We start from the raw sequence: 13,405 nt of genomic DNA on the forward strand, positions 1-13,405 counted from the left end.
TTCACAAGATATCTTAGAGCAACAGTCTCAGGGATTCCTCTAGTCTCTATTGGTCCAGTAGGCCTGGCCTTTTTTTAAAGGAATTTCAGTTTTCATCTACATCTTTCTCCCATTCTATCTGGGACCTTCTATTGTGTCCCTGGTCAGAATGGCAGGTAGTGGTAGCAGGGCAACATCTAGTTCTTCTCGGGTTAGAAGAGGCTGTGCTTTATATAGGCTCTTAATCCTGTGGACTAGTTTCTTCTTTGAGTCCTTGATTTTCTTCATTCTCTTTTGCTCCACCCAAGTAAAGACCAATAGTTGTATCTTAGGTGGCCACCCTCAAGCTTTTAAGACCCCAGATGCTGTTCATCAAACTAGGATGTAGAACATTATCTTTGTGAACTATGTTTTGCCAACTAAGTTGTCCCCTGAAGACTACTATGGTTCCAAGCCGTTTAACCCAGTAAACCAATCCCACAGCCTCTGCAAATCTGCCCCTATGAAATAAAGCTTTTTTTAGAAAGGTCAGAACATGGTATTTAATAATTAAACTGTATGCTTCTTTCCATTTTAAAGTAACATGTAAGGGGCTACCTCTGGGAAGCAGCAAAGGCCCAGGGAAGAAGGGCTTTAGATGTTTTCCACTGTAACCAACGCTTCTGTGTTTTTAGAGCCAGGAGTCATGTGATCATTTAAAACATAAAAGCAATATATGTTCACTGACAGCATACAAAAAATCTAAACAGAATCAAAATCTTCAGGATATACAACCATGTATCTGTTCTGCTCAGATATCATAAGCAATTCTAAGTCATTAAGTAGTTTTCACCACATTAAGGCAAAGTCTGCCATAAGGATGCATCATATCCGACTCATTTCTCCATTGCCGCCCACTTTTGTTATATCCAATTGTTCAATCTTACGAACAATCCTGCCATCAACATCTTTCTGCATAAATCTTTGCCTATATTTCCAATTATATCCTTAGGATAAAGATTTGTAGAGATCACAGGGTAGAAGTACTTTAAATTTTTCATTTTTGCCTATAGTATTAGCAATCTGTCTGGACATAATAACTTTATATGATACATAAAATATAATTCTCCCCCAGGATAATCATTCTAGAGTCTGATATATGTCTTTTAAAATGGTGTTAAACCAATCCAAACCAAAACTGTTGCCTTCAAGTTGATTCTGACTCACAGCAACCCTGTAAGACAGAGTAGAACTGTCCCACAGGGCTTCCAAAGAACAGCCGGTAGATTCAAACTGCCAACCTTGTGGTTAGCAGCTGAGCTCTTAACCACTGCACCAAGGCTCCAAAAATGCATATATGCACCCAATTTTGCCCCAACCAAGCTGGAAAGTTTTGCAAGTTGCTCCCCGCCTCATATATTTTGGTTCTTTTCACACCAATGCACACAGATTTTCTATCATCTACAACTGGGTGGTGTTTCACTGTGTGGATTTAACACAGCCACACTAACCCGCTCCAATAAACATATACCATACAAAAACGATGCACTAAACATCCCAAGTCTTCTCATACTTAGGCAAGTGTTCCCATGAGACAATGTCTTAAAAAGTATTCAGAGGTGACTTAAAGTCTGAAATTTTTGCAAATTTATAAAAGAGCTGATGAGAACTTAAAGTCATAACAAAAAATCTACTGAAAGTCAAATGTCATTTATGCTATGAGTTCAGCAGCTAATTAAGAAATAATGTGTATCTACAGACTGGGAAAAAGGTTTTAGTTATGACATTTCCAATCAGCACCTGAGCTCTAAAATCTACATGATACTGCAAAAACTCAACTACAAAAAGACAAACAACCCAATTAAAAAACAGGCAAAAGATATGAACAGACACTTCACTAAAAAAGACATTCAAGTAGCTAACAGATACACGAGGAAATGCTCACTATCATTAGCCATTAGAGATATGCAAATGAAAAATTATAATGAGATCCCATCTCACTCCAACAAGGCTGGCACTAATCCAAAAAACACAAAATAACAGATGTTCGAAAGGTTGTAGAGAGACTGGAACACTTATACACTGCTGGTGGGAATGTCAGATGGTGCAACCATCTTGGAAATCAATTTGACGCTTCCTTCAAAGCTAGAAATAGAACTACCACATGATCCAGCAGTCCCACTCCTTGCAACGTATCCTAGAGAAATAAAAGCCTTTACATGAACAGATATAAGCACACCCATGTTCGCTGCTGCACTGTTTACAACAGCAAAAAGGTAGAAGCAACCAAGGTGCCCTTCACTGGATGAATGGATAAATTAATTATGGTATATTCACACAATGGAATACTATTCATCGATAAAGAACAATGATGAACCTGTGAAACGTTTCATAACATGGAGGAACCTGCAAGGCATTATGCTGAGTGAAATTAGTCAGATGCAAAAGGAAAAATATTGTACAAGACCACTATTATAAGAATTCGAGAAATAGTTTAAACAGAAAAGAAAATATTCTTTGATGGTTACGAGAGGGGGGAGGGAGGGAGGTGGGAGAGGGGTACTTACTAATTAGACAGTAGATAAGAACTATTTTAGGTGACAAGACAGACAACACACAATACAGGAGAGGTCAGCACAACCGGACTAAACCAAAAGCAAAGAAGTTTCCTGAATAAACTGAATGCTTCGAAGGCCAGTGTAGCAGGGGCAGGGGTTTGGGGATCATGGTTTCAGTCAATTGGCATAATAAAATCTATTAAGAAAACATTCTGCATCCCACGTTGAAGAACGGTGGATCTTAAACATTAAGAGCAGCTATCTAAGATGTATCAATTGGTCTCAACCCACCTGGATCAAAGGAGAACGAAGAACATCAAGGACACAAGGTAATTATGAGCCCAAGAGACAGAAAGGGCCACATAAACCAGAGACTACATTAGCCTGAGACCAGAAGAACTAGATGGTGCCCGGCTACAATTGATGACCTCCCTGACAGGGAACACAACAGAGAACCCATGAAGGAAGAGAGGAGTGGGATGCAGACCCCAAATTCTCGTAAAAAGACCAGACTTAACGGTCTGACTGAGACTAGAAGGACCCCGGTGGTCATGGGCCCCAGACCTTCTGTTGGCCCAGGGCACGAACCATTCCCAAAGCCAACTCTTCAGACAGGGACTAGACTGGACAATGGGAAGGAGAGGGATGCTGGTGAGGAGTGAGCTTCTTCAATCAGGTGGACACTGGAGACTATGTTAGCATCTCCTGTCTGGAGGGGAGATTTAAGAGGGTATAGAGGGTTAGAAGCTGGTGGAATGGACACGAAAAGAGAGAGTGGAGGGAGGGAATGGGCTGTCTCATTACGGGGAGCGCAACTGGGAGTATGTAGCAAGGTGTATATAAGTTTTTGTGTGAGAGACTGACTTGATTTGTAAACTTTCACTTAAAGCACAAAATTAAAAAAAAAAAACCACAACCTTAAGACATTAAAAAAAAAGGAATAATATAATAGATTTTAACTCTAAAGCCTTTTCTGTAAGGAATCTCTCTTCAAACTAACTTATGAACTAACAAATAAACCAAAAACTTGAGGTTTAGAAAAGAACTTTTCTAAGAGACCAAACAAAAGAAACAGGAGTAATCAGCAGTACCATCTAATATGCAAGATCTTCATGTTGATCCAGCTATAATAATCTGCTCTAAAAAAGTACTTTTTGTCACAGAAAATGATACTGGTGAGGAGTGAGCTTCTTGGATCAAGCGGACACATGAGACTCATGTGCGCAGCTCCTATCTGGAGGTGAGATGAGAAGGCAGAGGGGGATAGGAGCTAGTTGAATGGATACAGGGAATACAGGGTAGAGAGGAGGAGTATGCTGTCACATTAGGGGGAGAGCAGCTAGGGACATAGCAAGCAAGGTGTGTATAAGGTTTTGTATGAGAGACTGACTCAACTTGTAAACTTTCACTTAAATCATGATAAATAAAAAATAAAACATACTCTTTGTATAAGAAAACTTGGTTTAAAATGTAATTCAAATTGTATTTAATATATTTGATTAAAAATGTTTCAGTACTAAAACAAAATGATTGTCACACTCTGGAATCATCAGCCTCCACCCTACAACCTAAATGAGAAGAGCCCAAGCGCCCAATGACCTGCACCCTGCTCTGTGATGCCACAAGGGCTGCTTCTACTCATCCTGACAGAGAACATCAAAACTTGGACATTTATTTAATTTGGAATTTTGACAAGAAAAATCCACACCAGCCTTTCTGATAAATATGACAGCTAGAAGAACTGAAAACAGCACTGTCAACCTCACTTGTACAAAAAACATGGGACAGAGCAGTGGCTCCAGAACTTTCTCTTTAAAACAGGGGCCTCCTGTGCGAGGAGTGGGATTACGGTCACATGGAAGAGGGAGGCAAGCACTAGAATTTTTAACAGTGGACACATACTACCTAGCTAGAAAATTTTAAAGCTCAATCTTCCATCAAATTAACTTAACATATTTCAACTGTCTAACTTATAATTTGAGGAGAGATTTTATTTTTCCTTCTGAGTTTATTTCTGTATAACTAAGGAAATAAAAGACTATTTTATCTTGGGATTTTAAAATCAGATCACTTTCATTATAAAATAATCCATATGTATCAAAACGCTACTGATAAAAAAAATAAATTTTATAAAAACTGATAGGTATTTAAAAAATTAAAAGGTAGGGCGAACTTTATGGTATTATAGTATGTGAATCATATACAGATTAAAACAGAAAAAAAGTTTACCTCTCCCTCCCTAACACTCATAGGTAGCTGGTGAAAGCACCGTTCCACGGGATGGCAGGACCACAATTTATATAAACAGTCCCTTTAAAAAAAAAAAAGTTGCAACAGACATCTTTTTCTTCTTTATGCTCATTTGAGTACATCCCTAAGATACTTTCAATGGTGGAATTCTGGAACAGCACACACACTCAAACACTGCAGTGCCCTGACAAGCCACCCTTCCGCAGACCTTGTGCCCAGGGACAAGGACGTGCCCGTACTGTCACAGCACTGGACATCAAACATTTCAATACCAGCCATCTGTAGGTCAAAAATGTAGTCTCAATTCTCCCATTAATCTATTCCTTCTCAACCATACCGGACCAGTTGCTGTTGAGTCTATTCCAACTCACGGTGACCCCACGTTTCAGAGAACTGTGCTCCCTAGAGTTTTCAGTGGCTGACTTCTCGAATGCAGACTGCCAGACACCTTTCTTCTGAGATGCCTCTGGGCAGACCTGAACCACCAACCTTTCAGTTAGCAGCTGAATGTGTTAACTATTGGCACCACACAACGACAGACCTTTCCTAGCATTAATCAGGCCATTTTAAAAGTGCATTGACATTCTGGTTTAGTAAAAATGTTGATATTTGTGATCCAAACAGCTACATTACCAAAACTGAGATTTCAACCTCTATCTGTATACCTATGAATTTCTGAAACCTGATGTCCTAATGTAACAGCCCCTTTACACACACATTGTCAGGTTAACGAAGAATTAAAACTTACAACGTAGAAATCTTCTATTTTAAAGCCCCATCTTTAATTAATTCAACACCGAGTGTACAATGTGCTGTTAAAGAATGTACTTGAAAAATAATTATTAATTTTTACCGCTTTTTAAGACTTCTGGTTTAAATAAGACGTGCTCCAGCTATCATATCCTCTAAAATTTCCTTTGGGGAGAAAGAAACACCATTCCTTGGGCTTTGAGTTCCTCTGGCTCCCTCACCCATGATCAGTCCCAGCACTGAACTCTGGTCATAACCAGTGATGGAGGACTAGGGAAATGAAAGGACTAAAATGGAGTGAATATAAATCATGCAGTTTCAATGGGCCAGGGTGAGAAAAATCTTAGCTATTATGATGCCTTGTGGTCCTCCAAAGGATCACAGTATTTAAACTGATAAGCGGTACATCTGTGATATTGTAATTTCACGGCAGGAGGGGCCAGTTGAGGGAAGAGGTCTAAAAAGGCTCCTTTGGGAGACAATGATGAAAAAAAGGGCTGAGAAATACTACTCTAAATGGATTTACTAATACATGTAAAATATCACAACCAAACACTAGGCAATATAAATTAAGGCCACAATGAAATGCCATTTTAAAACCACTAAAAAAAAAAACAAACCCAAAACCTGGTGCTGTTGAGTTGATTCCAACCCATAATGACCCTGGAGGACAGAGCAGAGCTGTCCCATAGGGTTTCCAAGGAATAGCTGATGGATTCGAACTACCAACCTTTCGATTACCAGCCGAATCACTTAATCACTGCACCACCAGGGCTCCATTAAAACCACTAAGTTGTAAAAATTAATTAGTCTGATAATACCAAGTATCGATGAAGATATGTACACACTCTTCTTGGGAATGTAAACTGACAGTCACTTTAAAAACAATATAGAAAAAAGAAAAATACTACAGCACTACCTTGCAAGAATAAACATTTGCATCCCTTCAAGCCGGTAACTCCTCTCCCAGGAATCCACCCTAAACAAACTTCAGTACATCTACACCAAGAAAATATCCAAGAATATTCATAATACTGTTCATAACAGCAAAAAGCTAGAATCAATCCAAATGCCCACTAATACAAGAATCAACTGTTTGCGGAATATTCACGCAGCAGTAAAAACAAACTATATCCTAGAATGTGATAAATATTAGAAACACAGTAGTGAATGTTCAAAAACAAGCTGTTAAAACTACATGGAAGAAAAAACACTGTTCAAGAAATCATAATTATGTAACAAAATATTTTGAAGGTAACATAAGACACAAAATTCAGGATAGTGATGGGGTGGTGGACACACACAGATGGATACAAATCGCGGTGCTCCAGTTCCTGGCTAGAGTGGCAGATCACGAGTGTCTATTCTATTGTTTTGCTTCATAACTTATGTATGTCACATTATTCTTGTTTGACACATAGCTCTTCACGGTAGGGATGAAACAATGCAAAATAAACTTACATCCAACTCAAAAAACAGGTCTCTTTCTTTACTTGCAATCTCATAATCTGCTCGGAGGGCCAAGTCGTGGATTTTGGTACATTCTCCTAAATCCATGCGCTGTGGAAAATAAACAAAAAATTTGCTCATGAACACCTACCCACCATTGAAAGCACATAACATGACTTGGAATTTCATCTGTCACCAAAATAAATGATACTTTTTCAAATTCTTAAAACAATAAGAAAATCGAGAAACAAGAATACATCTGAGCCGCTTTATTTCTGTTTTACCCCATGATTATAAAATAACTTGAAACTGGCACATTTAACAGTGTAGAGAGAGCCTGTATTTCTTTTAGACCCAGAGATTAACTGCACTGTAATAACGAAAACCAGATTAACTAACTTGGTTTTGCCAGTTTTATTTTTACATCAGTCCCAGAAGAAAAGCCTAAGCATTCCCTAAATAGAGCACGGAGTGGGGGAAACAAAGACCAGAGAAAAGAGTATAGATGACATCAAAGCATTGCTAGGCATTCCTCTTCTTGCAATCTTGACTACCAAAGATGCTCAATACCCAAGCTGCAGAGAAAAGAAAAAGAAAGAGCAGATAGAGATCAGGGTTTGGCAATTACGATGCCATACAAAGCTTGGCTTTGTGTGGTTCCTTGTATAAGGAGGGAATAAGGCAGAGCAGGTGGATTCAGAGCCACATTAACCCTCGGAACATTCTCCCGCTCTATCAAAAACTCGACGTATCACTGGACAACTCAGTTGTCCCATTTGAGAAACAAAAGGCTCCTTTACTGAATACACCTACTTCTCACTTATCGATATGGTTAGGTTCCAAAGACTAGGTTGCTATGTGAAAATGGAGAACAACCACATCACATCACAGACTATTATGTCCCCTCTAGACCTAAGAGGCAGAAAATGCAGGTGGGCACTGTATGTCCCGCTGGTCATGAAAGGGTTATTGCCAGGTGTACATTGTTAATGCGCAAAATAGTCGGAGAGTGGTTTTTTTACCGTTGTCGTAGATGTGAAATGTCAGATAACAAGACTGCCTTAAGTGAGGAGGAAGTGTAATCTGGGTGGAAACAACCAAAGTGTCCATCCACACAATGGAATATTACTCTGCCATAAAGAGAAATGAATTCTGATACATGCTACAATGTGGACGAACCTTGAATACATTATTCTGTGTGAAATCAGTCAGACACAGGAAATATCTAGAATATGCGAATACAGAGACGTTTGTTGGTGGTTTCCAGGGGCTAAAGTGAGTAAAAAAAAGTGAGTAGGAAATGGGAAATTATTGGTTAAACGGTGCTGAGTTTGTTTGTTGCTACGTGTCCTTGAGTTGGTTCCGACTCACAACAACCCTGTGTACAACAGAATGAAACACTGTCCGTTCCTGCTCGATCCTCACAATCGTTATGCTTCTGTCTGGGGTGATGAAAAACATTCAGAAATGGATAGTGGTGATGGTTTCACAACACGGTGAATATAATTAATGTCACTGAATTGTACACTTAAAATTGGTTTAAATATTTTACCACAATAAAATCAAAACACACACACATACACACACAAAATGACCTGTGTTGTCGGTTAAGATTAGTTTGGCGTACCAGTATTTGTTCTAACCACATGTGTACCAAAAGTAGGCATTTTGGCTATCTGAAACAACAATAAGGAAAAAGTCTGTATGCTGAGGATCATGGTATCAAATCAGTAAATTGTAACAAAGCCCAACATTCCAACCAGGAGACACACCCAAAGTCCAAGCCCTCAGGCAAAAGTACATATCTATATAATTAGTAAACAATAAAGATTTGAAACTAGGAATTCCTGTAAAGCTCAAATTATTATCATGTTCAAAATCTATTTCAAACACTTCATAGTAAGAAAATCCTTAACATTATAGTCAAATTAGACTCACTGTGCCCAACTCTTGGGCCCCAGTCTCACAGAAAGCCCATCCCAGGCTCATTAACAAAACATCCCTCAGCACCACCTGGGACAGGGCTGGGCAGATGACTGGTCTCCCTAGGACAGAGGTCATTTTCACCTAAAATCTCTTTTCTCCTTCATTATTCTAAAGTCAAGTCAGATTAAGTACAGCTCACGTACGTTGGTTATGGAACGCATACAGACATAGGCCAACAATGGTTCTGCCAAAGTTGCAACCATTAACTGTCATCCCTGTAAACCTGACAACGTTGCTTCATTTTTCTAATTAAAGTACTGTTTTTTTAAAACCAGGCCCTGGTGGTGCAGTGGTTAAGAGCTACAGCTGCTAACCAAAAGGTCAGCAGTTCAAATCCACCAGCTGCTCTTTGGAAGCCCTATGGGGCAGCTCTACTCTGTACTACAGAGTCGTTATGAGTCAGAATTGACTCAATGGCAATGAGTTTGGGTTTTTTGGGGTTTTTTTTTTTAGGGGGGAGGGGTTCTTTAAAATATAGTTTCCACAAATGAAACTAAATGCTATAGCTGAAGAATAAGTAATAGCTGCCAGAAAGAAATGCTTAAAAATTAACGAAGGCCCTTTTGTTGAAAGAAAAAAACCACTGCCAGAAGCGCGCGCTAAGCCTTAAGTACAAAAAATCCAAGTGCAAATCAATATCCATTCTAAAAACTTCAACTATCAAGAAGACGTTGACATTAGAAAATCACATATGAAGCAAATTCTCTGCTGTCTTCCTTTGCCTGAAACCTCTCAAAAGCACCTCTGCTAAAGCAGCTAAGGACAAGCTTGGGATCCAGTCACCTTCTTTTGCATATACCATTTCAGCTTGCCAAGTCTGCAGGGAGGTCACATCCAGCCCTCTAGAAGCCTTACACCAAGCAAAGCTGAAATGCCACACTCATTAAACCTTCCCAAAATATTCCAAAAAAAAAAAATATTCCAAGTGGCTGTTAAATCCAGGGTGTCAGCCCTTTTATATCACACCCTCTGGCGGTCTAATATTGCTGACAGGAAAAACCAAAACCAAACCCACTGCCGTCAAGTCGATTCCAACTCACGGCGACCCTCTAGGACACAGTAGGACTGCCCCATAGAGTTTCCAAGGAGCGCCTAGAAGATCTGAACTGCTGATCTTTCGGTTAGCAGCCGTAGCACTTAACCACTACACCACCAGGGTTTCTGCTGACAGGAAAAGGCGCTAAAAAACCAAAAAAACCCACTGCTGTCAAGTTGATTCCAACTTATAGTGGCCCTATAGGACAGGGGGAACTGCCCCATAGGGTGACAAAGAGAGGAAAAGGCACTAAAGACTCCTTATTACTTATTACTTCTATCCCTCTTTGCCCTAACCCTACTCATGAATGTGCACTTATTCAAAATTTGGTAGAATGTAAGAAAACCAAAAAGTGGAAGATTATTTACTGTGATTCAACCACTGATAGAAAAGGAGCCTTACAAAGACCAAACACCACCATTTTAAGATTTCACATCTGCCTCATGGACTATAAAAACTGTCTACTCATTTTACGGTTTCTTGAAAGGATGACATAACATAAAACTACAAAATCAATGTCAACCCCAACTGATTTTCAAAAATTTGAAAACCTGGGGGAAAAGTAAAAAGTACCTTGCTAGATGAAAAGCCTAGCATACATTTAACTTGAAAACAAACCAACCCAGAATCTTCAAAGAATTACAGGCTGACCTGAAGCAAACTGCTTGCTAAGGATGAGACTATTTGCAATACTTAGTTGTTGCTACCCCAATAAAAATGGCTTTAACAAAAATCTCCTGATAGCTTTAGAGAAAATTTTATAAAATTATGTTGTATAACATAAAATCCCATCAAACTAACATAATCTATAATTTGAAGGGAAGTTATTTCTGCCTGTCGAAGGAAACACAATTCAGCCTGAAAAACCTTCACTGGCTACACAGCAGCTCATGCCAGTCTGAGCATTCCCTGAGGTCCCCCAGAATGCACCTACCGTCCCAGCCAGGATGTCATGGGGGCAGCAGTCCAGAAGGTGACTCTTGCAGACACGGTCATCTGTAAACTTGACCCTCTGTCTGGTTTCGTCTCCTGAAATTCATGTGTGGTTTTAAATAAGACAATATTACCACATTAACCACAAAAGGGTATCTGGTACAACAATTCACCTGGATTTGCAGACTATAATTTCTTGTTTTCCCCTGATATACACTGACAAACTGATCTGAAAATATTTACAAGTAGAACAGAATACATATGTTTGTTGATGCTGAGTGTATCATGAAGAAATAGATTTAATGAGATCTGACTCCATCATTGTGAACAGGAAGTCAAGGAGTCAGAAGTAAAAGGCTGACAAGCTCTAAAAGGCCATTAGTCCCACACACACGTGTGGGGAATGTGATACCAAAATCCTTGCTAATCAGAGGGCCATGAATCACCACATATGACTTACAGCTGGTGTTTTCTACCAACAAAAGCTATTTATTAATCTAAACTTCTGTTAATGGACAATTGCATAGGCAGTGTTCTGCCCAAAATTACATGAAGAAGAAGGCTTCCAGACTCCGCCTGTTAAATAACCTATTCCTGTCCTTCCTATCACCACCTTGCCCCCACCCTTAAAAAAGAGATTGGCACCTAGGAGTCACTTTTATCAACACAATACAAAAAAATAAAAAGGCAGAAAGAAACTAGGTTAGTCAATACACACTGTGAGCTCCAACACATACTGTACCCATCTGCATTCTTCAAGACCTCAGCTGCAGAATTTTATGCCCGCTGTTGAAAAGTTTTAAAGGGAAAGTTTTCTTGCCCACACCTGCAGTAAGGAAGTCAGGGTAATGATACATAAAAGTAAAGGCAAAGTGGTTGTGACAAAGTTTAAACCTAGCCTGTGTATATGACACAGAACTGTGTAATACTAAAGGAGGAAAATATTTTAGGATTTGCAAGCATCCAGGATTAATGTTGTGTCTTTTTTACTGAAAATGTTCTCTTTCTAAACTACACTTTTATAGTTACTCGTGAAAAAAGGCAAACACTTTTTCGTTATAACAGCTTAGAAATTGGTTGTGACTCACGGCTCGATGAACATGAGGCTTTTCTGCAACTCCCTTGCAGATTGATGTAGGCAGGCAAAGATACACTGAACCTTTATAAATAAAATAGAGGGGCCACAATTGTTCAGTTTGTATGAAATAAAAATATGGGAAGCAATTCAAAAGCAACTCAATATACAAAGAAAGCTAAAAAGCACTTATTCACCTATGAAATAAAGTGCAAAGAATCTCCACAGCCCTGCAAATGAGCCAGTGTGAATTTATAACTTCATTACTTCAGTAGAAAAAGAAAACACAAACCACAGCAGGCACATGGCTTCGCAAAGATGCAACCACTTTCTCCTGAGACAACCGTCATGACCTTGCACTCCTCCCTACAGTACAACCTACCTAACAACTGCCAAACGCTGGCTAAACTGAGAGCCTCTCCTGTGTGGCTGGGGGAATGGGGGCTAGAAAGTATTCGGCAGGAACCCACGTGAAAAAAGGTCGATTTACGGCTCCCCTTGCAATGGTACAAAATAAGAACGGTCCAGGGTTCCGAGGCCCATCCGGTTCCCTCGGGTGTAACTTCTTCTCCTAGAAGCCGCGGAGAAACTCCGCCAGCTGGCTGCCGGCGACCCGGGGCCCGTGCTGGCTCCAGCCCTTCGCCGACTCCTCCGGTTCGCGGAGGAGCCGCGGCGCCGGCCGAAAAGAAATCGCAGGATGGTAGGTCGGAAGAAGGCTGGAGCCCCGCTGGCAGGGCGGGCTGAGAGGGAGAAGCCCAGCCCGGGAAGAAACCCGGCCGCGGCCGTCTCCTAGGCAAGAGAGCTCAGACAAAAGACCCAGCGCCTGCGGTCCGCAAGCGGGGGAGGGGAGCGGCGCAGCCGCAGACGCTCTGCGGGCCCCGCCTCAAGCGGCCCGGCAGCCTCGCCTCGCACCCACACCAGGCCCCTCGTAGAGTCGGCCGCTCCGACTCACCGTCCCGGGCCGTGCCCATAAGCTGGTCCAACAGGGCTCGCATCTGCGCCTGGGCGGACATGGTGGCCGGCGTGGGCAGCGGAGACGACCCCGCGGCTCCTCAGAGCGGCGACACGAGAGACAACTAAAGGCAGTAGTGTCAGCCTCGAGCCCGCAAGACTCTTTCCCGCCGCGAGGAACGCCGGTAGGAAGTACGTCAAGGACGCGCGGACTCTTCCGGGAAATGTAGTTCCCCTGACGGGAAAGGCGGGGCGGGGATCCCGGCGTCTGCAAGCAAGGAGTACTGCCAAGAGTTGGACCGCGCGCTCAGCGGTCGGAGAGACTAAGGCGTCGGATGTCCCAAGGGGTGAAACCAGTTTCGAACCCCGATTTTACTCCAGACCCCAAGGCTTCAATTTCTATGTTGCTTAAAACCCCAGTGCCGTCGAGTCGATTCCGACTCATAGCGACCCTATAGG

General features: G+C 41.1%; 1 protein-coding gene across 4 annotated transcripts in view; it reads right to left on the minus strand.

Annotated features, from left to right (window-relative positions):
* Positions 1-13,123, minus strand: part of LUC7L (LUC7 like) — a 29,462-nt gene extending 16,339 nt beyond the window's left edge. Inside the window, exons 1-4 of one of the 4 annotated variants that reach the window (XM_010597469.3) lie at positions 12,948-13,123; positions 12,009-12,079; positions 10,922-11,016; positions 6,978-7,076 (exon numbers count right to left, since the gene is read on the minus strand). In XM_010597469.3, coding sequence (XP_010595771.1) covers positions 6,978-7,073 — 96 coding nt within the window. In that variant the 5' untranslated portion in view covers positions 7,074-7,076; positions 10,922-11,016; positions 12,009-12,079; positions 12,948-13,123. Of the gene's footprint in view, positions 1-6,977; positions 7,077-10,921; positions 12,080-12,192; positions 12,896-12,947 lie in introns of those variants that run through there. The other 3 variants (XM_003417802.4, XM_064295258.1, XM_010597466.3) reach the window with 3 other exon arrangements.
* Between the last annotated feature and the right edge of the window lie 282 nt (positions 13,124-13,405).

Source organism: Loxodonta africana, chromosome 12 (assembly GCF_030014295.1).
Source record: "Loxodonta africana isolate mLoxAfr1 chromosome 12, mLoxAfr1.hap2, whole genome shotgun sequence".
NCBI classification, from domain to species: Eukaryota; Metazoa; Chordata; class Mammalia; order Proboscidea; family Elephantidae; genus Loxodonta; species Loxodonta africana.